Genomic DNA, 27654 nt, shown 5'->3' on the forward strand with positions numbered 1-27654 from the left:
TTCAGCTTTTTATCAGAGGCCTGAAGGTTTTGATGCAACAAATGACTGATATTTGGAAATGTTTGTAATTCCCTCGACCTTGACTGAAGCCCCAGATCCAAATAGTGAAAAAAAGCCCCAAAGCACAATGCTGCCTCCACCATGATTCACTGTTGGTATGTTGTTCAATTGGTGATTAACAATTTTGACTTTGCACAAAACATACCTTTTGAAAATGTGGCTTGATGAAGGTTTGGGCAAAGCATAGTAAGAAAAGGCTTCCATCTTGCCACTCTACCCCACAGGCCAGACATAGAGAATACAGGAGATTGTCACATGCAGTACACAACCAGTCCTTGCCAGAAATTCCTGTTGCTCATTTAACATTGCTGTAGGCTTCTTGGCAGCTTCCCTATTTGTCTATTCATCAATCTTTGAGGGATTTCCAGTACCAAGTAATGTCACTGTTGTGTCAATTTTAAGCCACTTCTTTTCACAATGTTCTATGGTCTATCTAGTGCCTTGGAAACAAGGATTCCTGTCCTCTGACTGATATCTTTTAATAATCAGATGCTTTTGTTGTGTTGTAAGTTGTTTACAGACTATGTTTTTTGCTGTAAAATGCAAGTAAGAAAATGTCAGGAAAATCTTGCTAGGACAGCCAAAGTGTATATAGGATGAATAAGAATCACTGTAAATTACAATTTAAGGTGATGAGGTAATGATGGCAGGTGTGTACTCACTACTATTTACCATGAGTTTATATGATTAATTCTGAACACAACCACAACCCCAGTTATACGAGGGTGTTCACACTTATGCAACCACATTTTTATTTTTGTTATTTTCCCTCTCAAATTGATTTCAGCTAGTTTTTCAATGGATTTGTGCTGATTATGGGTGACAAAGGTGGAAAAAGCTCTGCAATCATTCTTCATGGTAGGATTTTTTTACATGAGGAAAACCTGGCATTTTAACAGGGGTGTATAGTCTTTTTAAATCAGCTGGTTGAATAGAGTCATAATGATGAATCAGACATATAATTGAAGGCTGGAAAGCCACGCTAAAAACTGTTCCAGCCTAAAGCACTACCACAACAACAAAAAAAGCAACTTTATGTGATGGCCCAATCTCAAGTGTAATTATTGCCTTACAGGTGACACAAGGTTGACCTTCACCTCTGGTACATTGCAGCACGTCATGCCTGTATTGCTAGACAGGTAATGCCTGCTCCAGATAAGTGTCAGTCACGTTCTAAACGTATATGTTCTACATAATGAAAGAAGAAGATGGATGAGACACAACAAGGGGATATTGCCTGTTCCACCACCAGGGACAGATGGCCCAGGCCATGCATATCACACACACATTTCAGAAATATGGTTGCTAGGGCTAGGGAGTATGAGGGGGAGCAATAACCTAGGGAGAAATTATTTTTTGGAAGTGGGTTCACATGCAGCCTTTATTCCTCGGACATGTGAAGCGGACAGTGTGAGTGTGCCGTTTTACACCATGGCTAGCATTTCTTCTTGCAGGAGTATGAAACAGCTTTTCTTTCTATCATTACAAAAGATTTTATTTTTTACAACTGTATCTTTTTAAACAAAGCTGCATATTTTCAACATAAAATGTCATATTTACCGGTATATTCTCCAGCTAAAAGTATTTTATTCACTCGCTTGCAGGCAGATGTGTTAAGCCATGACACGAGTTCAGACGTAACACCACCAGTGTACAACTGTGTATTGGATGGTGCTGTTCCCGCTTAGGATTACAGACATTTGCCCTATGTTCCCATATCCTGTTCCGATACATAGCAATGAGTGACCGTGCTGGGATTAAGGTGTTAACTGAATGTCTTCAGCGTGCTCGAATACTATGTTCCAGTCCCCACGGCTGTTCAACCACCACAACGCATGCAGGGATTGTCTAACAAACAGGTGATCTCTGCGCTGTCAAACAGCCACGGGGACTTGAATATTATTTTTCGAGAACGCTGAAGTCACTCAGTTAGCACCCGAGCATTCTCGGAGAATATCTTATCAGAGCACCTTCGTTCATCACTACAGCATAACCAAACATTTACCATCAATTTGGTGTATCCCTGACTTTAGAAAAAAGGCATGTAGTCGCTAATAAAGGCAGCTACCTGCCTGTTGTACCCAGCGCCCGGTCATTGGCCGCTCCTGCCAGAGATTTAGCTACCCCCTGTCATTAGGGCAGCAGTTTCTCTTCCTGTTGACAGGGTGGGACTAGTGGTGTCACGCTGATTGACAGCCGGCTCTGGCTGCTTAATTGGGAAGTTAAACAAGTTAGCCCAACAGTAAAATATACCCTTTTAAGCATGGATTGAGTAAAAATAATTAACAGAGGCATAGCCCCCTCCAGCACCCCCACGGAGATTTGCACATGGAGACGCAGGCAGTGGTGCCTCCGTTGTCTCGGGTCTGATTTTTAGCTACAAACAGGATTTTTTATGCATTTCTTACAAACTGTTTCTCACAATTGTGAAGAACTAGGTGACATTTTTAGAAAAAAATAGGGATACTATTTTTGTTTCTCATTTTCTAATTAAGGTTGTGCGTTGGTCAAAAGTAAGAAAAGTCGTCATGGCAGTCAAAGGAATATTATATCAACGGCATTGACACTATCAGCTGCATTAGGTTTGATGGCAAAAGTAATAAAATCTTCAGGAGAAATTAAAACTAATGTGGTGATGAAAATTAAAGTCACCAATAAGTCGTTATTGGAAATGTGGTACTGGGATCAATGTGTCTCAATAATATAGGCTCCCCAACCAGGGACTTGTTCAGATGATGCTATTATACAGAAATGTGCATGTAACAAGGACCAATGTTACCCTATAGGGTTCTTTTTTACATATAATGTGTGGGAAAAAAAATCAGCATGCACTATTCTCCTCCGCATTTCAGATGCGACTCACTTATTCAAGTCTATGAATGCACAAAACCCCCCGATCTGATCCAATACAAATTAGGCTACTTTCACACTTGCGTTAGGAGGCACAGCGTACGCTCGGTGTGAAGCTCCGCCTCCTCCGGTCAGCTCCGTCTATGGGAGCATGACGCTGCATGCGACCTGCGTACCCTATCTTTTGCATTGGGTACGCAGGCCGTGCGCAGGTATGCTTTTGCAGCGCATACTTCCTTTTGACGGTGCGCCAACCTGCGCCAAACGCAACGTGTTGCATTTTGGTGCGGCCGGCGCACAGTCAAAAGGACGCATGCGTCGGCAAAAGCATACCTGCGCACGGCCTGCGTACCCATGCAGCGTCATGCGCCCATAGACGGAGCTGACCAGAGGAGGCGCGGCAGGGGCGGAGCTTCAAGCTGAGCGTACGCTGCGTCTCCTAACGCAAGTGTGAAAGTAGCCTTACATGTGCAGCATCTGATTTTTATGGATACATTACCAATATTGAAATGGGTATTTGATGGTGTACATTTTGTATGTTATGTATGTATATGGATGTAATAAATGGACATGGGTACCCCCAGTTAATAGTGATCAGAGCTTCACAATGGAGCATCCAGGTTTTCTAGAGGAGTGTGAACAATCCTATATGTTGTTTAGTGAATTCTGAGTTTGGTTTTTGGAACAAAGCAGTAACAAATAAAAAAAAAAACCCACATTAAGGCTGTGTGCCCACGATGCATTTTGTTAAGCGTTTCTGCAGCGTTTGTGCCGGATCAGACGCTGCAGAAATGCTTAAAAGATGCATCAAATTAATTTCCATGCGTTTTTGGCTCAGGAATCGCTTAGCGGCTAAAAACGCAGCATGCTCATTAATTCCCGCATTGTTCAGCGTTTTTAGCCATCCCCAATGTTCCCAGAAATCGCGTGTCAAAAAACGCGTCAAAAAACGTGCAACAAACGCGCGGAAAAAGACGCGCGTTTTCTGGGAAAGGGGATCCTTTTCCTGAGCGTTTAAAAACGTTAGCGTGGGCACATAGCCTAAAGGAATTTTCCCATCTCGCACAGTGATGACATACAGCTAGGATATGCCACCCCTATGATCAGGGCTTGTCTGACCTGTGACAGTCCTACCGATCTTGCGAACAAAGGGGACACATTGCTGCTGTAAAGATCTGCCCCAATCACTGGTTTTCTCTGTATAGTGGCGTGTCTACAGCCTGGTAGGTGAGGGAGGCTGGCACAGCGGGGTGATGGGGAACATTGCAGGGAGCAATTAGGAAAAGACACAGAGCTTTCTAACCTTCATTTTCATTACATGTAGGATACGAGAGGTCAAACCCCAGGAATCATAAAGTGATGGCATATCCAAGACAGAAGCCAAAACTTTACAAGATGAGAAAACTGCTTCTACAAGAGCATTATGATAATCAATGGTGGAGACTCAGCGCAAAGCAAATTCTGAAACTCTCCATGAAGATATTATACAGCATACTTGTCCTTTCGATGCCTTCTTTCCACTCCACTTTTGGTCGCCATCCCAGAGTATTCATTTTTTCACACTTCATCAAATAACGAAGATCATTGACAGGTCTGTAGAAGAAAAGGTAAATACGCCTAAGATCGGGAACGGTTTCAGGGCATGTGATGACATTTATTTTATATGCTATGCGTAAATATTAAAAGGAGCTGTCAGTCGATTCATGCTGTGCAAACTTCCCGCAGCATAAATCAGAGCCTGGCTGCACAATGGCAGACGAGTATGCTTTTCTGTGTAGCACGCTGGTGTTTCAGGGAAAATATATTATATTAAATATATGATAAACCGAGGTGAGACTACAAATTTGTAGTGCCCTCAGCCGGCTTTTCCCAACGTTGCTCTTGGTGATGTAAACACATGGGAAAGACCTGTCCATCACTGGGGAAGGTGCAAGGAAAAGCCAGCTGGGACAGCGCCAGACTATGGGCGCATCGCCGGACTAGTCTGTCTCTTCAAACTGTATTTTCTATAAACCCTGAAGGGAGCATTGGGCAGCATAAATCAGCTGATTTTGTTCGTTAGCCATTCAGAAGGCCATTAATATACACTGCTCAAAAAAATAAAGGGAACACTTAACAGAATATAACTTCAAGTAAATCAAACTTCTGTGAAATAAAACTGTCCACTTAGGAAGCAACACTGATTGACAATCAATTTCACTGTTGTGAAATTGTTGTTGTTGTTTCGCTGTTGTGCAAATGGAATAGACAACAGATGGCAATTATCAAGACACACTCAATAAAGGAATGGTTCTGCAGGTGGGGACCACAGACCACATCTCAGTACCAATGCTTTCTGGCTGATGTTTTGGTCACTTTTGAATGTTGGTTGTGCTTTCACATTCGTGATAGCATGAGACGGAATCTACAACCCACACAAGTGGCTCAGGTAGTGCAGCTCATCCAGGATGGCACATCAATGCGAGCTGTGGCAAGAAGGTTTGCTGTGTCTGTCAGCGTAATGGCCAGAGGCTGGAGGCGCTACCAGGAGACAGGCCAGTACACCAGGACACATGGAGGGGGCCGTAGGAGGGAAATAACCCAGCAGCATGACCGCTACATCAGCCTTTATGCAAGGAGGAACAGGAGGAGCACTGCCAGAGCCCTGCAAAATGACCTCCAGCAGGCCACAAATGTGCATGTGTCTGCACAAACGGTTAGAAACCGACTCCATGAGGATGGTCTGAGTGCTCGACGTCCACAGATCTGGGTTGTGCTCACAGCCCAACACCGTGCGGCCCTCCAAAGAAATGCCACCCCACACCATTACTGACCCACTGCCAAACCGGTCACGTGTAAGGAAGTTGCAGGCAGCATATAGCTCTCCATGGCATCTCCATACTCTGTCACATCTGTCACACGTCCTCAGTGTGAACCTGCTTTCATCTGTGAAGAGTGGCGAATTTGCCAATCCTGGTGTTCTGTGGCAAATGCCAAGCGTCCTGCGTCCCAGCGTTGGGCTGGGAGCACAACCCCCATCTGTGGACATCAGGCAATCAGATAATGTTTAACATAAAACTTCAATTCAAAAACAGTTAAGCCGAACAACCCGGCTCCAATGATTTGCATATAATCCTCTCTGAGGCTACGAGTAGACTAGACTGCATTCCCATGTCTGAGTATGGACAGCGATTCCGGTATCGGATGCACCTCTCTTGATCTGAACTCAGCAGCCTCATAATATAGGAGACTCTAGAGTTCATATCAGGAAACAAGCAGAAGATACGGACCGTGAAACATGGACAGGTGAACGCAGCCTCTTTCTGTTCTGGGTTGTTCCCTGTAAACTCTAGTAGAAGAAGTCATACATTTTATATGGAATATTCTGACGCTGGATTTCAACTGTCTATACCAGTGACAAGCCTCGGCTCTTGGCTTTCTGTGCACGTATGAACTCTTCAGACTCTCCATATTACCATGTGGATGAACCTCGTACTCCAGCGCCATCCCATTCAAGAATAGGCAAAACTAGCCACGAAAGGGCTGAATGTGGTGCTGTCATGTCCTGCAGTGAAAGGCCCCCTGCTCTGTTCTGACCATTGGGGGCACATGTTCACATGCTGGATTATACGTAACTATTAGTAAAAGATTATGGACTGTAATATTTTATGTGCAGATACAGAGATGGTAAATGTGCATATTACCTGTCATTAACATAATCCATCCAAAGTTCAGTTTCGGTGTCGGAGGACGTATTTTGTATCTTAAAACAGAAAAGTACAACAAAAAAGGTTTTCAAGAAATTTTCTTTCATTACAAAGAACATACCAAAGTAGAAATCAGTCTGCAAAGTAGCGTAGTCATGAGAAGTGGACATCTGTCTTATGCTGTTCCATCCATAACCGTAGACTATTTTATTATGAACAGCTTGGCAGTAATAGGCAATCAGGCAATGCTGGCATGGAGACCAAAGACACGGAAATGAAAATCTCAAACATTTTCTACTAAAGAAGCTATATGGTAGTCTGAAACTGCTTAAAGGGAATCTATCAGCAGGTTTTTGCTACCTCATCTGAAAGGAGCCTCATGTAGGCAAAGAGAAGCTGAATCCAACAATGTATCACTTCGATTAATGGGTGCAATGCAGCAGAGCTGAAAAGCTAACTCCGCCCACACCAAGCTCTGTATATACAATGTCTATAGACAGTGAGCTGCTTAGCCCAGAAGGGGGCGGAGTCAGACTAACAGGCTCCCTGCTCTAGTCCAGCAATGATAAACTCCTGATGCTAAAACACTCATTACTTGTAAGGAACAGTAGGAGCTTGATAAGAGAGGCATCACTGAAATCTGTGTTTTAACCTTCTTCTGACTACATAGCAAAAACCTTCTCACAGATCTCTTTTTATGTGCTTTAATTTGCTGCAAGCAAAAATCCGAAAAGACATTTCTAATGAGCGTCTGTGCCCACCGCCACTTTACCGCACTGAGCAGGAACTATACATTTAGCACCAAGGATAGGATCGGATAATCTTTTGAAGCAAGCTTTCGGCTATGTGCACACGTAGCGTTTTAAAACGCTCACTAAAAACCGGACTCCTTCCCAGAAATCGCGCGTTTTTTTCTGCGCGATTTCACCGCGATTTTACTGCGATTATGATCGCAATTTTGCCGCGATTTTCGCGTGCGTTATTCAAGCACTTTCCAAGCGATTTGAAGCATCGCTTGGAAAGTGATAGACAGGTTGGTCACACTCGTCAAACATAGTGTTTGACAAGTGTGACCAGGTTTTTACTATTGAGGCCGCCTATGCAGCATCAATAGTAAAAGATAGGATGTTAAAATGCTTAAAAAAAAATAAAAAATCGGGGTATATTTACCTTCCGGCGTCCCGCGCTGCATTCCCGGGCCTCAGCGTTCCCAGTAATGCCTTGCGAGACCTGTGATGACGTAGTCTCGCGTTGCTATAGCGATCTCGCGAGACCGCTAGAGTCACGCGAGACTACGTCATTACAGGGCCTTGCCGCAAGGCATTACTGGGAACGCTAGGCCGGGAATGCAGCGCGAAACACCGGAAGGTAAATATACCCCGATTTTTTATTTTTTATTCTTTTTTTTACAGGGGTATGGTACCCAGGGCCTGGAGGACAGTCTCCTCTCCTCCACACCGTGGGTACCAACCGCACATGAGATGCTTAACTTCCCGCATGGTGGGCATAGCCACATGCGGGAAGTAAGCGATTCTCATGCATTCCTATGGGTGCGGAATCGCAGCAATTCTTTGCGATTCCGCACAAAAGAATGAGCATGCTGCGATTTTTTCCGCGATGCGATTCCGCCGCGGAAAAAAGCGCAGCATTAGCACAGCATGTGCGGAATACCATAGGAATGCATGGGAGGCGTTCTGTACACGATTTTTAAGCGTTTTCGCGCCGAAAATCGCGGCAAAAACGCTTAAAAATCGCTACGTGGGCACATAGCCTTACTGATCTCACTAGAAATGATCTGAACCCTCACCACTAAATCTACAGCTCATGCCTAAATTCATCAGGATCACGTCACCTCTTTTCCTAACTAGTAGTTGTATCTGAAAATACTACATGGATAAAGACAAGCATTCAATAAAACGCAACACTGTATGGAAAGCGCTTATTCACACATTACATTTTTGCTGCATTCTTTCCCAGAGTTTTTCGTGCAGAAAAAAAAAGCTACACTTTACAGTACCAGCAACATACTGTAAATGAGATTTCTAAATTTTCATTCAGTGCATTGTTTTCCTCTGTTTTTGAGAAAAGGAGCATTTTTTTTACACCACGTCAATTACGGTATTTCAGCATTTTGCTGAGCGATTTTACTCATTCAAAACAAGCATCAAAAACTTACACAATGTAAGTAGCGTTGTTTCTGCCAACACTGCGATTTCCATGCAGAAAAAAGAAATTGCGAGAAAAAAGAAATTGCGGGAAAAAAGCACTGTGTGAACACACCCTAAAACTGCACTTCTGCTAAACAACGGCTGCTGCATGTGGTCTTATCCTTAAAGGGGTGGTTTCACAGTTAAGACTCAACTCGGGCAACTACTACAACTCACCATTCGGATTAGTTCTTTAGCAAGCTGGGTGACAGAGATTTCAAAGGTGGCACCAATATTGTAGATCTCGCCAGCCTTTCCCATCTTTAGAATGGTCAATATGGCGTCCACTGCATCCGAGGCATATAAAAAATTCCGAGTTTGTCTGCCAGAACCATGAATACAGCTTTAAACCAGAAGAAAAAAAAATTGTTACATCGGATAGCACTCGACCCAAGGTTAGGCTCTGGGGCAGTGCAGAGCTGCCATTATTTGCTCATGCTGATTTGACAAGAGAAAATAATTGTAACGTGCTGCGAGTCACTCTGATACTCAGATCACACGTACTCATACCAGTCTGTGAGTGCATGTTAAACATTGGACTGCACTTGAATGTCTTCAGATATACGCTCACAGAGACAATGGAGAAATTAAGTTCTCCATCTTCTCCCCACCTGTGCTGTGATTTGCTCATGAGAGAGAATAGGATCACACACAGATGACACTGGGCTGAAACGCTGGCAGAGTTTGAGCTGAGTGTCATCAGCATAATCGGCCCTATTCTCCGAGAGAACATACTGCAGTGTGCCCTTAGGCTGAGCTCACATGTCCAGTAAGCCTAACAAATGGATCAGTTTCACCCTGATGAAAAACGGATACCCTTTAAAACTCATCCAGTTACACTGACTTCCAATTATTTCAAAGGGTTGTCCAGGCTTGTGACAAAAGTCTGTCTATGTGACTGCAGACAACCAAATTGTGACGCATGTAGCGCAACCCAGAACACTCACAATTCCCCGATTTGCATACAAGCGGTCACATGCCAACTAGATGTGTTCAGCGTCTCTAAATTCACTTCTATTGAGAGAAGCCGAGCAAAGCTAGTTGGCATGTGACCGCAAGTTTGAAAATCCTATACGTGTTCATGATACTGCTGCTTTCATTGGGGAAATCACGATTTGGTATTTGCCGTCACATGACTGCAGACTTTTATCCAAACACGGACAACCCCTTTAACAAACCAATCCTGCTGAAATCATTTTTTTTTCAGGAAAACAAAAAAGTTGCGCAGACAAAACAGGTCAGTCAGCTATAACGTAGGGTGTACTCCAGAAGCCAGAGCGCCTGATGGGATTGGGAGCACTTTCAGAGTGCTTTCCAGATAGTTTGAATACTGGATCAAAGTTTGTTTCCTCTAGCAATCCAAAGGGGCACTTACACTGCACCATAACCGGGTGCATTTCTAACACCGCTTGCTTCATAATAATCGTGCAGTGTAAACAGGCTCGTCAGGTGAAATGGTATTCTGATTGCCCCAAAAGATCACCGGTTTTGCCAGCATGTCCTCTTGTGTAATCAGGACCTGAGCTATCAAGAACAACTGTAACTGACTATACCAGATGCATTGTTCAGCCTGGTAAACAGGTTAGCACACTAACGCTATCCAGCAATTAGGGAGCAGTAACGTACCTCAAGTATATACACCGCAACAATAGTATGTTTGCACTCGTGTTTTATCATGCTACACAGCAGTGTACTAGCTTTAATGACCATGAAACTCATTACAGACCCCAGGGTGATCCGTCACCAGATTCCACCATATGACTGCATTACGGTGGCTATCTAGCCCAAAATGATAAGTCTGCAGTCGCACACAGTGAATCCCCCCCCCCAGGGCACGTACTGTGCGCTGCCGGAACGTGTCAGTTTCTGAACCGGACAACCCCTTTGATTCACATGGTTTCTGTATTTCGCACATCGGCATTTACTGGAATAACTCACCATTTTCTGTTGTGCTGCAATAATGAAATAAACTTGGGTATAACCTGAAAGCAAACAAACCAATTATTAGTAGGGTGTAACGATGAAGCATAATAATAGGAAAAAAGACATCAGAAATATGTCTGCTCCATGTGACACTTTCTAAGACCCATTGTACCTCACACAATAAACCACCAGCAGCAGGATAACACGCACTGCCCCACAACAAAAAGTGTTCAGCAATCAATGGAAGGAACTCTTCAGAAAGTCCAAGGACTTAGCGTGCCATCCAGATTCTCGAAAGTAAATCCGAACAAACATATGTGAGATGTGCTGAAGAAACCTTTCCAATTACAGGGCTTGTCCACTACTCAGACAACGCCTTCTCAATCTGTATGTTTGCCCCCCGTAAAATAACACTTCCGGTATACTCCCCTCCAGATTGAGACGGTGTTGTCTGTGGGTGGATAACCCCTTTGGAGAAGCTACTGCTAATGTCAGATGCACCAGGATACCTAAAGAGGTATTCTGGAGACCATGCCTTGATGGGTCAGAGCAGAAGCTAGACAATATTAGCCGGGTGGTTTTAATGTTATGACTGATGTTTATATATCTTAGTCTGTATCAACCCTTATGACAACACACACTAGAACACGTCCTCCTGGTATAGAACGCCGCCATTTATTCCACGCAGTAGGACAGAAGCTCAGAAGTAAACCCCCATCAATTAGACATTTACAAGCCTACTGAGTACTTAAACGCACAGAGATGTCTTTTTAGCGGGTTATTTCAGGCCCCGTGCAGATTTACGCAGTAATGGTAAACCTAACACAGAAAACTGCAATTAAGATCACATAATGGCTTTCTTTCATACTGCTTTACTTAAGAAATAACATGGTGTGCAGGCAATAAAACCAGAATTACAGAACAGGAAAACAGATGTTAACCATGCTTTCTGCAATTAATGCTTCTACAATGTCATTTAATGCTGCATTTACAATCACACTGGAGCAGAAAACACATCAAACCTTCTGAATGAATTACTATTAGGAGAAAGATGGATGAAGACTACAGTGAAGTGTAAAGATCTGCAGTCATCCAAGAACTAAGACTAACATCAGCTCTCCAGTGCTCTAGACCCCTCTACACCAGTTTTCTGTCATCAAAATATTGACACCCAACAACCATGTCTCCACGTTGCAAATGTCAGGGGAAAAAGGATTAAGCCTCCTGGATTTCAACATAGTCTGACAACGGCCTACTCTGCTCTCCCCATGGAAAACACATGTGTGCTTGGCTAAATGGAGGAGAACCTGACAGCCAAGCGGCAATGAGACAACACCTGTATAAAGTAAATGGATAGTTTTAGGGAATTATCTGCGAGCTAAAAAAAAATATAAAGGGAATGCTTAAACAACACAATGTAACTCCAAGTCAATCACACTTCTGTGAAATCCACCTGTCCAGTTATGAAGCAATACTGGTTGTGAATCAATTTCTCCTGCTGTTGAGCAAATGCAACAGCCAATGGGTAGAAATGAGAGGTAATTAGCAAGACAACCCCTATAAAAAGGTGATGTTCTGCAGGGGGTGACCACAGACCATTTCTCTGTTCTCCTTTTGGTTATTTTGGTCACTTTTACATTTTGCAGTTGCTCTCACCCTTAAGAGGTACAGTAGGAACCCATAAAAGTTTCTCAGGTAATTCAGCTCATCCAGGATGGCACACCAATGTGAGCTGTGGCAAGAGGGGTAACCATGTCTGTCAGCACAGTGTCCAGAGCAGTAGACATGGAGTGGGCTGTCCAAGGGCAACCCAACAGCAGGACAGCTACCTCTTTCTTTGTGCAAGGAGAAGCAGTGCCAGAGCCCTGCAAATTACCTCCAACAGGCCACTAACATCCATGTGTTTGCAAACTGTCAGAAACAGACTCCATAAGGGTGGTATGAGGGCCAGATGTTCATAAATGGGTGTTGCGCTTACAGCCCAACACCGTACAGGGTGATTGGCAGATTCAAAATTGACGGCCTGTACTCTTTACAGAGGAGAGCAGGTCCACTCTGAGCACATGACATGTGCCAAAGTCTGGAGACGCGGTGGAGAACATTATGCTACCTGCAACATCCTCCAGCATGACCGGTTTGGCAGTAGGTGAGTAATGAAGTCGGGTGGTGGGGGACATTTCTTTGGAGAACCACGCGACCCTCCATGTGCTATCCAGAGGTACCCTGATTGCCATTAGGTACTGGGAGATCCTCAGACCATTGTGAGACTGTATGTAGGTACAGTGTGCCCTGGGTTCCTTATGATGCATCACAATGCTAGTCCTCATGTGGCTGTGTGTCAGCAGTTACTGCATGATGAAGACATTGATGCTATGGACTGACCTGCCTATTCCCCAGACCTGAATGCAACTGAGCACATCTCGGACATCATGTCTCGATCCATCTACCAACGCCACGTAGCACCACAGACTGTCCAGGAGTTGGCTGATGCTTTAATCCAGGTCTAGGAAGAGATCCCTCAGGAGAACACCTGCCGCCTCATCACTTCAATGCATGTCCAGGCGTTGTAGGGAGGTCATACAGGTACATGCAGGCCACACACACACTATGAGGATCATTTGTCTTGAGGCATTTCCACTGAAATTGATAAGCCTGTAATTTTATTTTCCACTTTGATTTTGAGTGTCATTCCAAATCCAGATCTCCATGGGATATTACTTTTGATTTACATTGATCTTTATGTTTTATTGTTCTCAACACATTACACTATGTAATGAATAAAGATCTGCAACTGGAATATTTCATTCAGTGATATCTAATGGGGTAAGTTTATTGTTCCCTTTATTTTTTATCAGTATATCTCACACACACAACCAGATTAAAAAAAAAATTAGCAAACAAATGAATGACACTAACTTTTTCTGGGTACTGATGTGGTCCATACACATTGCTACTTCTGGTGATGATAACTGGAAACTGTAGAGAAACAGAATGTGGCTTGATCATAAATATTAAAAAAACTGGTACACAACCAAAGGCAAATGTTTCCCTGAACATATACAATACAGACATAGGCATCCTATATTATCAGCTACAGAACATGCTAGAATTCACAACATGACCGCTTAGATATCACAGACAGTGACAGCCTGTTGTAATGTCCGTGTATCATATGCAGTTCTCAGTAGGACATGACAGGTTACATTGAAGGCACCAAGATTAGACACCAAAAATGAGAAACCTCTCAATAAAGTAACATGATGCATCATCTGCAGTTTCATTTCTGCAATTTTGGCATCAAAATCCTATGTTGCTGACTCATAGTGGCTGCAGTAATCTCAGCCATGCCGTACAGAAAACACGTAGACCCTATACACCATGCAGAAGTAACACGCACGCTGTGTTGTCCGTGAATCTTTTATTCTTAACTTTTGTTACTTACAACATAGCCTAATGGTGTTATGTTTTGTGGCACATGGATGAAACATTAATCTGTTCAGCAAACCTCCACCTTCATATTACCCATACTGATAGGGAACTGCAGCACTTGAAAATACTTACTACCATATCCAAAGAGTCATTTTACAAAAAGGGAGTAACCATAAAGTCAGACACTATGCTTCCATCCTGCACTGAATAGAGAGATGCTGTCACAGGACGTTACACCTGCCCCTCTGCTCTGGTGGCAGGGAATCCATCAGTCTTTGTTATACTATGGTCTCTATGCTGATATGAAAAAAGAAGAAAGATCCAGCACTCACCAATATAGCTGAAAAACTGTGCGTCTTTATTTCACATTAATTCCATCAATAGATATGTGGACATGCAGGACGAGGAATGCTAGGGGAGGGAGGTGCCGGACAACAGCCGTTTCGCGATTAATCGCTTCTACGGACCCGTAGAAACGAGTAATTGCGAAACGGACGTTGTCCGGCACCTCCCTCCCCTAGCACTCCTCTAACATCCTGCATGTCCACATATCTATTGATGGAATTCATGTGAAATAAAGACGCAGTTTTTCAGCTATATTGGTGAGTGCTGCATCTTTCTTCGCTTCACATTGAAATATTCATGTTTTTTCATGCAAGCACCTCCGTTTTTTGACTGAAATATATGCCGCAATACTTCAGATAAATAGCTCCGTCTGTTAATGTGGTGATTTGTGTGCCCTAGTTTGCTGTTTATCTGTTTGCTCTTTGCTGGGATCATTCAATCTCTATGCTGATATATCTGCTACATCGGACAGACCCATCACATGATGGTCCCCACCGGCATCAGACAGCCACCAATAAGTTAGATTAGGGTAATTGGGTTTCCATGTAGTGTAATTTTACCAAAAAAGATAGCATAACAGATTATATTTAATTTTACCTGAAACTTAAAGCAGTATTCCCATCTTGAAGATCCTATCCTAAATACTGTATGTAGTAGGTGTAATAATAATATTGGAAAGTATAGTTTTTCTGATTCGCCATGTTGCCTACCCCCATGTGCATTGCAGTAGCTGAGGTAGTCAAGGTTACAACCACTCATACAGTGACAGTTGTTAGTGGTCGTAACCATGGATACCTAAGCCACTGCAATGCCCTGCACTTGAGGTAACATAGCAAATCAGAAGAATTATAATACATTTCTAATTGGAGGAATTTGCTAATATTATTACACCTACTACATATTAGGAAAGGATCTTGGAGATGGGAATACCCCTTTACTCTTTAAGTGTCAAGACATTCTGGCTTCATGGCTTCACACATCCACAATTTGCGGTCTACATGTAGACTAAGTTGCTCAAAATGTCCGCTGGTCTCCAAATCCGAACTCTAGAGCTTCATAGACATACAGTACATGTGGCTTTTAAGATTGAGTTAGGCCTCTTTCACACTTCAGTCTTTTTGTTTCAGTCACAATCCGTCGATTTGTGAAAAAAACGGATCCAGCAAGTTTGACCGCTGGATCCGTTTTTTTCTCATAGATTTGTATTAGCGATGGATTGTGACGGATGGCCGTCCGTTTAATCCGTCCTTTGACGGATCCGTCATAAATTCTTTGTCCGTCGGCCGGAGACAATGGTGAAAGTAACGTTTGTGTACGTCGAAAAGGCGGACAGCGACGGATCCAGCGCCGTCCGTCGTTGGCTATAATGGAAGCCTATGGGCGCAGGATCCGTCACGGTCTGTCAAAAGATGGAATCCATCGCTGGATTCCGCTTTTCAAACTGAGCATACCTGGAACAATTTTTCTTGATTTAATTTAACCCCCATAGCCTGACAAATATTTTCTCTCTCTCTGAATTCTGTCCCTTTAAAATTCCACCAACTGCTGCTTTGACGGATCTGTCAAAAAACAGATCCGATGCATCAGTTTTTTTACAAACTGCACAGGATCCGTTTTTTCAACACTTTGATGGATTGTGACTGATTCTAAAAGACTGAAGTGTGAAAGAAGCCTTAGGAGACCAGTGACTGGTCCCAGACCCAACAGTCCAAACATGGCCAGTGAATTGCAGACGTGTGAAAAAGTCTTAGGCTACTTTCACACATCCGGTGTGTGGGGTCCGGCGACGTGCGGCGAAAAGCCGGGCCGCCGGATCCGGCCTGCAGCCGTGACACCGGATGTGTGTGCGGCGTCTGATACGGCTCGGACAACATTTAAAGGAGCCGTAGGAGGAGGTGGACAGAGGCAGCCGATGAGAGAGACAGCTGCTGAAAGGGAGGTGAGGGGAGGGTAGGAGAGGAGAGGGGAGGGGAGGGGAGAGGAGAGGAGAGGGGGGGTGGAGAGAGAGAGAAAGACATGTGGGGTTAACAATCAGTGTCCAGGCGAGAGAATCTCTCTCTCTTGCCGGGCACTTGTGGGGTTAACCCCACAGAGAGATCTCTCGCTCTCACCCAGACACTGTGAGTGTTAACCCCACAAGTGCCCGGCGAGAGAGATCTCTCACAAGTGTCCGGGTGACAGAGAGAGATCTCTCTCTCTCTCGCCGGGCACTTGTGGGGTTAACATTCACAGAGTCCGGGCATGCGCTCTGGAAAAAGCCGGTCCGGCGCTGACAAAAAACGTTGCAGAGAACGTTTTTTGCAGATGCCGGACGGCTAATTTTTGCAGTGTCCGGCAACAACCGGACACGACGCATAACCATCCGGCACGATGCGGCGACCATGAAAGCTTATGGGACAAAACCGGATCCGGTGCTGGATCCGGTTATTAAAAATTTCGCCGCATCGTGCCGGATTACAAAAACCGGATGTGTGAAAGAGGCCTTAGGCCTCTTTCACACATCAGGTTTTTGCCGTCAGGCGCGATCCGGCGCTTTTGACAGAAACCGGATCCGGCGAAATGCAATGCCGGATCCGGTTTCCCCCCCATTGACTTGCATTTGCGCCGGATAGCGCCGGATGGCCATGCGTTTCATCCGGTTTTCGCCGGATCCGGCAATGTGTCGCGATCCGGCGTCTGGAAAAAACGTCTACTGTAACGTTTTTTGTCTCCGGCGAAAAAGCCGGACACGCCGGATCCGGCGCGTCCGGCTTTTTCACACAATGAAAGCCTATGAGCGCCGCAATGCGCCGGATCCGGCGAAAGCCTGATCCGGCGGCCGGATCCGGTTTTTTGGTCTGAGCATGCTCAGTAGCTCTGCCCACAAGACATATATAAAAGCAAGACAGTGGGACCCACAGCCACACCCAACATGCCACCCAAGAAAGCAACCAAGCGAAGCAGGAGAAGGCAGGAGACCACTGCAGCACCATCCGCATCACCACCACCCCAAATGGAGCAGCAAATAGAACATGCTGAGGAGGGGAGGCCAGCAGCAGATGAGAGACGGTAATTATCAAATAACCCATTCCTCCAAACTAGGGCTATTGAATATCAAGATATTCATTGGCCCTTTGTTTCTCTTTATTCAACAGCCGCCCAATAGATGCAGCAGCAGCAGCAGCAATGGCAGCAGCTGGAACACCACCCACAGGCATGGAGTGTGGCCACCAGGAAGACAGCACATCATCTTCTGGGAGCCCTCCCTCGCATCGTCAGCGTTTGACGGTAAGTTTTTATTTCCAAAATCCATCTTCTCTGTAATATATGTCTATTCATTGCCTTTTATTTCAAAACAGGAATCACAAGATGAAGAGGAGCTCCCAGAAGAAGAAGGAAGGGGTGGACAGACACCTGGAGTGGGCTCACAATTGGTAAGTTTTTTGCATCAAACGCAGAAACACAACATCACACTACACACAACACATAGAAAACAATGTTCTGCAGACCACACACAGCAAACAAATGCCTACATCCAAAGACATAACATTTTTTGTTTTCTTCTCTAGTCTTCCCAATCTGGTGCTTGGCCAAGAGGTCCTCGCAGTGCCTCCCAGGGTCGTCGGCGACAGCAACGCGGCGGTCACCAGCGTGTAAGTATAAATATTTTTGCTTTGTTTTTTTGCACTTTTTATTTCATTTCTTTTGTGGAGGCTATTATGTTATTTTTGTCTTTTTCTTTAACAGCCTTCACAGCGTGCTCCCGACTCTGACGGTGAGGATGGAGGGATTGATGTGGACCGCCTCATCGATCTCGTCAGAGAAAGGGAGCCGCTCTGGAATATGGCTGACCGCCGCCACGCTGACCTGATCATTACCCGACGACTCTGGGAGGAAATCTGTTCGCTCCTTGTGGGCCGCTGGGAGGACCTCGAAGCTCGGGCCCAGATTAAAGAGCGTAAGTATATACAGTACCGGTTGCTTGATGTAAACCAGTGTTTCCCGAACTCCAGTCCTCGTGGTCCCCACGGATCATGTGTTCAGGATTTCTATTTACTATGGAAATCCTGAAAACATGACCCCTGGGGACCATGAGGACTGGAGTTTGGGAAACACTGATGTTGTATACTAACCACTCCTTTCTCGTTTCAGGGAACAGAATTGTGAATCGGTGGCGGTCTGTGAGAGATCGTTTCAAGAAGGAGTTCAATAAAGAGATGCGGGCCCCGAGTGGATCTGGAGGACGCAGGAGCAAGTACAAGTACGCAGAAGCCCTGTCGTTCCTCCGGGAAACAATGGTCACCAGAAGGTAAATATTACACACCACATGTGAAAAAAAATGTTATATGTAAATTTTTTTTTCAGCCAGGGCCATACCATGTCAGTATTTTAATTGTTTTTTTTTCTCTTTATTCCACAGCACGGTGAGCAGCACTCGGGAGCCGGCACGATTGGACCCTTCTGAGGCGATCCCTGAGGAGACCGGCACCGAGGGACACTTCGACCGCCCCGGTACATCTGCACCTTCCCACACATTCGACCCATCTGTCCCATCCACCAGCACAGGAGCATCGTGGCCGCCTACATTACATGAAGCTGCTGGTGAGGAGATCGCTTTCCCTTTACCCCACCCTTCTGCCCCTGCCACCTCTAGTACACCTGCGGGTACTGGGCGGCAGCGGCAGAGGGGTCAGGAAAAGACTTATGCGCCAGAGTTCTTGCATCTGAATGCATCTTTCCAGAACTGTCTAAAAGTCTTGTCAGAGCAAATCTCCGCAGGCTATCAGCAGATCAACTCCAGCATTCTGGAGGTGAAGACACTTCTGCAAACCATGCATTCAGAAGCAAGATCTTCGCCAAACCACACCTTTTTCAGGTCTGTTGTGGAGCGCATGGAAACGCTCTCTCCTGCCCAGCAGATGCATGTAATGCATTCATGCCACGCTGCTCTCCAGCAAGTTACCTCCCAACCTCCTCCTCCTCCCACCACAGTAGTTCCTCCACCTGCACCCCCTCCAGCCACTTTCCATCCTCCCCCTCCTATTACATCTACACCCCCTCCAGCCACTTTCCATCCTCCCCCTCCTATTACATACCATCCACCTCCAGCCACTTTCCATCCTCCCCCTCCTATTACATACCATCCACCTCCCCAGCACCATCCACCTCCCCAGCACCATCCACCTCCCCAGCACCGGCAACTTCCCCAGCACCGGCAACCTCCCCAGCACCAGCAACCTCCCCAGTACCAGCAACCTCCACAGTACCTACAAACTCCCCAGTACCAGCAACCTCCCCACTTCCAGCAACCTGCCCCGTACCAGACATCTCCCCACTTCCAGCAACCGGCCCTCTACCAAACTCCTTCCCCATACAACTTGCCATCAACATCATCTGCTCCTACAGTCCCTGCCCAACCCTCCACTCCACCACCCACCACCTCTTCTGCTTCCCACATGTCCACCCATTCTGTAGTTTTTTCCACACCTTCACCTCTAACTGTTCCTTCCCCACCACGATCCCAGTCCTCTCTCCACACTCCCAGTGTCGAAGTGTCCCGCAGCCCCTACAGCAGTATTTCCACCACACACTACACAGATTTATAATGTGTGTATTTAAATAAAAATGACCAGTTTTATGGTTTCAGTTTTATAGTTTCAAAGTTTTATTAAACAAGTTTATTAAAATTTTAAAAAAGTTTACTAAAAAAAAACATTTTTCAATAAAAGTTAAATTATTTTACACTGGTTGTCTGTCATTTCTTTCTGCGGCGAAAAAGGTTAAATACAGGGTATTTAAAAGGTGAAATGGTATTCAAAACTAGGTATATAACTGTGGGTAAATTTTAGCTTTTTGCCACAGTTGTGTTCCTGGTTGTGTTTGAAGCAAAGTATTTCACCTAAAAAGTTGTGTTTATTGTTGGTGATTTCCTAACAATGTACACAACTTTTGTTAAAAGGTGAAATACTTTGCATAAAACACAACCAGGTACACACCTGTGGCCTAAAGCTAAAAATAGAGACCATGACAAGATAGCCAACTTTGGTTGGCAAAGGTATATACTGTTGGTACAGAAGGTACACAAGTTTGGTTAGGGCACAAATCTTTCACACTCTGTCATCCTGCCAGTGTACTCTGCCTTGAGGTGACATAAAGTATAGTGCAAAATTGTCCCTCATTACTGAAACCGTCACAGAACTTCTAGTGGTAATGTCATGGTAATCTTGCAAGGTGGTTTCTTCAGAGGTGTCCTCAATGGAAATGGGTTCCTTGCAGATAACAAAATTGTGGAGTACCACGCACGCTTTGATCACCTCGTCCACAGTTTCTGTCTTGAGGTTGATCGCAGTCAATAGGACCCGCCATTTGGCTGTCAGAATACCAAAGGTACATTCAACCATTCTTCTTGCTCTTGTGAGGCGGTAATTAAAAATGCGTTTTGGTCTTGTCAATCCTCTGCTAGAGTACGGTTTCAAAAGGTGTTCTGACAGCTGGAAGGCTTCATCCCCTACACAGACAAATGGCATAGGTGGACCAGATGTTTGCGGCAGCGATCTAGGTGGTGGGAACTGGAAGGTGTTTCCATACAGTTTACGCCCCATGGCAGACAGTTTGAAAACTTGAGAGTCATTGGAGCGGCCATAGGCCCCAATATCAACCGCAATAAATTTGTATTCCGCGTCAGCGATGGCCATGAGGACAATTGAAAAATATTTCTTGTAATTGAAATATTCCGATCCCGATCCAGCTGGCTTTACAATGCGGATATGTTTCCCGTCCACAGCGCCCAAGCAGTTGGGAAACTGACATATCTGTTGAAACTTGTCAGCAATTTCAATCCACCTCTCTGTTGTGGGCTCTGGTAAAAACTCTTCAGCTAAGGAGTCCCACAGTGCACGGCATGTGTACTTCACAATTCCAGATATGGTGGAAATCCCGAGTCTGTACTGGAAATGCAGTGACGAAAGGGATTCTCCAGTTGCAAGAAATCTGTGGGGAATTAAAAAACAATAAATTAGTTTTAAATCACAGCATTACATACCAAAACTGACCTATAACACTTGGAGATACAAACTACCACCAACAAGATTGCAGTGAAAGTGTGCTCTGATGCGATCATATCCAATAAATGTGGCTTACCTTAAAGTCACCATCAGACGCTCTGCGGGTGAAACAGAGAAGCGGCAATAGGTGTCCGCTTTTCTTATGAGGTGTGCAATGCGCTCCACCAAGTAATCAAAATTCTCCATTTTCATCCTAACATATCCAAAAAATGTATCCGGGTTTCGTCGAAGGTCCGTGCATAGTGTAGAATAGACCCCACGCGTCATTCTCTTGGCTGTGATGGGGTGGATCCACAAACGTCGTCTACGATGCCTGATGCGCTGCTGTCTCGCTCTCTCCTTCTCCAGAACAATCACCCTCAAACGATTTGCCTCCGCTGTAAAATCCGCCAAATTCTTCAAAATATTTCCAATGACAACATCCATCTTCGCCAGTAACTTGCTCTTCTCTCCAACCTGCACTTTCTCCTCTACAACCTGTCAAAGAAGGGCTGTAGGAACATGCTATATATAGTTTTCCAGTAGCCAATCCCGTTCGGAAGGCCACAAGGGTCAATTTTAAAAACCGGATCCGGCGTAATCCGTCGAAAAACGGATAGAAAAACGGATGAACCGGATGAGACGGATCCGGTTTTGTCTGTCAAGAAAAAGACGGATCCGGCAGAAAACCGGATCCGTCACATCCGATTTTACGAAACATTTGCCGGATCCGGCGTTCCGGCACGACGCCGGATCGCGCCTGACGCCGAAAACCTGATGTGTGAAAGTAGCCTTAAAGGAATTGTCTCGTCAGAGATAACCCTTCCAAATTACCGACGTCATGGCGATCAGCAGTTGCAGAGAAACTGTAGTATGACATGCAGTCCCCATATAAATGAATGTACCACCAGAGGAGAGTGGCTTTTTGTGCTGGATTGTAAATGCGGGGTTCTGAGCAGGGCAAGAATGATCTGTATGAGACGACCCCTGTAAGCCCTTCTTCAGACCAGACCTGTATATGGCGGGGTAGTACATTCAGCCATTGTACACGGATGGATCAATCGCTGCCTCCCGGGGGAGACGCAAATTACCACCCACACAAAAAGCTCTGTGGTGCCATTTCTGACATAAGCGGTGCAGTCATGTACAGTAGTGATCACAATAATAGCAGTGTGTTCAAAAACATGACTTAATCACAAAAATGTTAGTTTTTATTTCCATGCATTGGGAACTTTACACACTGTTTTCTAATTCAAAACATGAAGAGAAATGTACAGAATTTTAACTACTTTACAGAAAAAAATGAACATTGGGCTATTCTAAAAAAATAGCGGTGTCTGCATTTGTCTTTCCAAACTTACAATATGTGCTATTTTTTTTTGTGGATTTAGCATTCCTGTGAATCACTACCCTAAAATTTAGTTGTATACCCACAGTTTTTTTTAGAACTGCTTCACATCTATGTTGCCTAGAGTCAACCAACTTCTGCCACCTTGTCAACTGTTATTCCAGCCCTGGATGCTTGGACTATATCCCACAATTTTTTGGTATTTGTTGGCTTTGCCTCAGAAACGGCATTTTTAGTGTCACCCCACCAGTGTTCTATCGTATTAAGGTCTGGGGATTGGGCTGGCCGCTCCATAACCTTAATTTTATTGGACCGGAACCAAGATTTTGCACATTTACTGGTGTGTTTAGGGTCGTTGTCTTGTTGTAGCACCCATTTCAAGGGCATATCCTCTTCAGTGTAAGGCAACATGACCTTTTCAAGTATTTTAATGTATGCAAACAGGTCCATGATCCCTGGTATGCGGTAAATAGGTCTGGTACCATAGTAAGAGAAACATGCCCTTATCTTGATGCTTGCACCACCATGCTTCACTGTCTTCAGAGTGCACTGTGGCTTGAATGCAGTGTTTGGGGGTCATCTTATGAACCATCTGCGGCCCTCAGACCCATAAAATAGAATTAGTCTTACCGGTAATTCGGTTTCTAGGAAACTTCCACGACAGCAGTATCAGAAGATGTCTCCCCGCCCTAATGGGGGACAGGAAATACAAAAGAGGTTTAAAACCCCTCCCCTTCCTACAACCACCAGTGTTCTTTTCTGGACACGCTAGCATGTATAGTTACCACCAAAGTGCAGGAATCATCCAATAAGAACATCAGATTAGGAGGGAAATTAGTGCTGTCGTGGAAGGGTCCTAGAAACCGAATTACCGATAAGACATTCTATTTTCTCCAGTCACCTTACACAACAGCAGCATCGGAGTAATACCAACAATTAATTTTATTAGGGATGGACAATAGCCTGCAGAACTCGACTGCCAAATGTTAAATCCCTATTGAAATTTAGTCTGTAGTGTCTGGTAAACGTGTGGACAGACGACCAGGTAGCGGCTCTGCATAAGATGTGTTCCCTCTCTCTGCCCATGATGTAGAAACTGCCCTAGTAGAATGAGCCTTCATTAAAGCAGGAGGAGGAAGATGATTCTGTGATGAATATTCCAGACAGATAGCTTGCTTGATCCAATTAGCAATCGTATTTTTTGCCGCCTTCTTGTCTTTATTTCGTCCCGCGAACTGAATGAATAGGTTTTGGTCAATCCTCCACTCTTCAGTTTGTTGGAGGTAATAAAGAACCACCCTGCGGGCGTCAAGGGTGTGAAAGGTTTCTTCCTTCGTATTGGAAGGATTGGGGCAGAATGAGGGTAGCTCGATATTCAGACCTCTATGAAAGTCCAAGACTACCTTAGGCATAAAGCAGGGATCTAACCGAAGGATAATGCTGTCCGTTGTGATAGTTAGATAGGGTTCCTGTACTGACAGGGCCTGCAATTCTCCTATGCGTTTAGCGGCAGTAATTGCAACTAGAAAGATGGTTTTGAGGGTCAAGTTCTTTAAGCTTATGGATGGTAGGGGTTCGAATGGATCCCGGCTTAGGCTGTTAAGGACTAGATTCAAATCCCAAGGGGGAACCTGACTACGAAGCCTAGGACAAATTCTAGCTGCAGAGGTCAAAGCATTTAAACCAGCGGTGGCCAGCTACGCCTTGGTCAAAGAAAGAGATAAGAGATGATACCTGAACCTTCAGTGTACTGGGTGTAAGCCCTAGCTCCAACCCCTTTTGGAGAAAATCTAAGGTTTGTGCGATATTGGGATGGAAGGGATCAGGAGTACTTGGGAAACACCAAGATGAGAATCTCTTCCAAACTTTGCCATAGTTGGCGTTAGTCACTGGCTTTCTACTCTTCTGGAGGGTTTGGATTACTCCATCCGAGAGCCCTTTAGCTTTTAAGATTTTGGCTTCAGTAGTCAGGTTCAATTTGCTTAGGTCCGGATGTAGTAAGGGACCCTGATGCAGTACGTCGATTTTCTGGGGTAGAAGCAAAGGACCTTTCTGAGCCATGTCCAGCAAGGCACTGTACCAGCTTCTCCCTGGCCACATGGGAGCAATTAGGATCGTGGTGCCTCAATCCATCCGAATCTTCTGCAGTGTTTTCGCCAGCATCGGTATTGATGGGAAGGCGTATGCTTGGCTGTAGGTCCATGGATGGGAGAAGACATCTATTACTTACACTTTGTGGGACAGAGGGAAAAGAATATTTTCACCTTTGCATTTTGACCATTTGCAAAGAGGTCTGTCTTGACTCCCCCCATCTCGAAGTCAGGGACAAAAAGACCGCTGGGTACAGGCACCATTCTCCCGGATGGACGTCTTTCCTGCTGAGGAAGTCTGCTTGGGTATTGTCGGATCCCTTCAGATGTATTGCTGATATGGACAACAGATGTCTTTCTGCCCAAGAAAAAATCCTTGCTGCGATCAATTTTAGCCTGGCGTATTTCATGCCTCCTTTGTGTCAGAGGTAGGCCACTGTGGTCATGTCGTCTGAATAGACACGTACATGGTGATCCCGGATAAGAGCTGATGCTGCTTTCAATGTCTCCTCCACCGCTTTCAGTTCTCTCAGATTTGAGGAGCTGGAGCTGATGTCTGGGGGCCACAATCCCTGGAAGATCCCTCAACAACTGCACACCAGCCTCTTTGACTAGCATCTGAAAGGAGTATCTTTAGGGGAAGCTGATCCCAGCTGACCCTCTTCTGGAGGTTTCAGTAGTCTATCCACCATGATAGGGCTGATTTCAAATGACCAGGAAGAGAAATCCTCATGGTCAGTGTATTTCGATGTACTCTCGCATACAGGAGAACATGGTACTGTAGGACTCGTGTATGGGCTTGAGCCCAGGAGACCGCCTGGATGTACGCCGACAGAGATCCTAGGACGGACATCGAATCTCTTAGGGTTGGGGACCTCTGGTCTCTGAACCTGGAGATCTTCTGGACGAGGTCGAGCTGATGATCCCTGGGTAAGAAAGATGTTCTCTTCTGTGAATCCAAAAGAACTAGGAATTTCTTCCTTGTGGAGGGATGAAGATCCGATTTTCCCAAATTCGGGATCCAGCCTAGGGATTTCAGGGTTTTCACCACATCTAGTTTCAGCCGAGGGATGGATAGTGCGACGATAAAGAAGTCATCTAGATATGGAATAATGCAGACTCCCTGGCGTCGGATGAAGATTACTGCATCCGTCATGATCTTGGTAAACACCCGTGGTGCTGATGAGATGGCGAAGGGCAGGACATTGAACTGGAAATGGCTGACCCAGTGTCCATTGGACACTGAGAATCTGAGGAATCTCCTGTGGTCAGGTTGGATCAGTACATGATAATATGCATCAGTCAGATCTATTGTAGCCATCACCCACTTCTGTCCAATTAGCGGTATTGCTGACTTGATTAATTCCATTTTGAATAGTCTGTATCTGATCACCTGGTTTAGGGGTTTCAGATTTATAATAACCTTGTGTTTCCCCGAGGGTTTCATTATGAAAAACAGACTAGAATAGTGGCCTTTGCCCATCTCCTGTTGTGGCGCTCGAGAGATCACCTCTGATTGAAGCAGACCCTGCAGTTCTGATAGCAGGGATTCTTGGAGATGTGGAAATTGCAGGGAACCTGTTTCACACATCCGTATGTTACCATCAGTCAAAATCCGCCGTTTTGCAAAATAAACGGATCCGCTATTTTGCTTGGCGGATCCGTTTTTTTCTCCATTGAGTTGCACTACCGGCGGATCTTGACGGATGGCCATCCGTTGGATCAGTTTTTTTGCGGATCCGCCAAATTTTTGGAGTCCGCTGACATGCCTGGATGGACAATGCAACGTTTTTTCGGGTGGCCGGATCCGCATTTTACATTGCGCATGCCCGGAGGACTTGCCTCGGCCGCAAATTTAACCATAAACTCTGTTCGGTCGGCTGAAAAATTCTGTCTCTCTCTCTCTCGCTCTCTCTAGAGAGCGGTTCCTTTAAATTTCTTCTTCGCCGGATCCGTCAAAAAAACGGTCCGGTGGCACACGATGTCCGTACACAGGCGGATCAGTTTTCTGCCATTTTGGCGGATTACATCTGACAGAAAAAACTGATGTGTGAAACAGGCTGAAGTAATTTTCAGGCAATGAGAGGGAGGACTCAAATTCTAACCTCAGACCGTCCCGTATGGTACGGAGAACCCATTGGTTTGTGGAGATGGATTGCCACTGGGCGAGGAAATGTGAGCGTCGACCCCCGAACAGAGGACAGTCGATTGTCCAAGGTATGTTGGGGGTTGGAAGAATAATATTTTTGCCCTTGCCACTCTTGGGATAACTTCTTCGCCCTGTTTTGCCCTTCCCCCTGAACTCCCTCTGAGAGTGCTGGTCATGGAGGGGGGGGGGATGAAAAAAAACTTTTCCTAGAACTTTTCTGCTCGGGAAGTGATCTCTTTTTATCCGTAGCTTTGTCTAGGTTGTCCTCAAGGGCTGGGCTGAATACATAGTGACCATGAAAGGGGATAGCGCTGACTTTAGATATGGAGGTAAAGTCGCCCCCCCCATGACTTTAGCCACAGAGCTCTCCTAGATGAATTGGAAAGGACTGCGGATCTTGCCGCCACCTGGACAGACTGAGCCGATGCATCAGCAAAAACCCCGTTGCCTTCTGAAGGAGGGGAAGAGAATCAAGTATGTGCTCTCTGGAAGTACAGAGTCAGGTGAGCTTCCAATGTACGGAGCCATAGAAATAGAGATCTGGC

General features: G+C 45.1%; 1 protein-coding gene and 1 long non-coding RNA gene across 3 annotated transcripts in view; one reads left to right on the top strand and one right to left on the bottom strand.

Annotated features, from left to right (window-relative positions):
- LOC141094573 (uncharacterized) overlaps nucleotides 1-4665 on the top strand; it is a 78233-nt gene extending 73568 nt beyond the window's left edge. Inside the window, exon 2 of the long non-coding RNA XR_012233109.1 lies at nucleotides 4235-4665. This is a non-coding gene — a long non-coding RNA (uncharacterized lncRNA). The remainder of the gene's footprint in view (nucleotides 1-4234) is intronic.
- Nucleotides 1-27654, bottom strand: part of TGDS (TDP-glucose 4,6-dehydratase) — a 53991-nt gene that overhangs the window by 2042 nt on the left and 24295 nt on the right. For both annotated transcript variants that reach the window (XM_073580455.1, XM_073580454.1), the window contains exons 7-11: nucleotides 13643-13702; nucleotides 10742-10785; nucleotides 8981-9146; nucleotides 6594-6652; nucleotides 4406-4503 (exon numbers count right to left, since the gene is read on the bottom strand). In XM_073580455.1, coding sequence (XP_073436556.1) covers nucleotides 4406-4503; nucleotides 6594-6652; nucleotides 8981-9146; nucleotides 10742-10785; nucleotides 13643-13702 — 427 coding nt within the window. The remainder of the gene's footprint in view (nucleotides 1-4405; nucleotides 4504-6593; nucleotides 6653-8980; nucleotides 9147-10741; nucleotides 10786-13642; nucleotides 13703-27654) is intronic.

The sequence above is a fragment of the Dendrobates tinctorius genome, unplaced genomic scaffold, assembly GCF_039654945.1.
Source record: "Dendrobates tinctorius isolate UK_male_01 unplaced genomic scaffold, ASM3965494v1 ptg000064l, whole genome shotgun sequence".
Taxonomy (NCBI): Eukaryota; Metazoa; Chordata; class Amphibia; order Anura; family Dendrobatidae; genus Dendrobates; species Dendrobates tinctorius.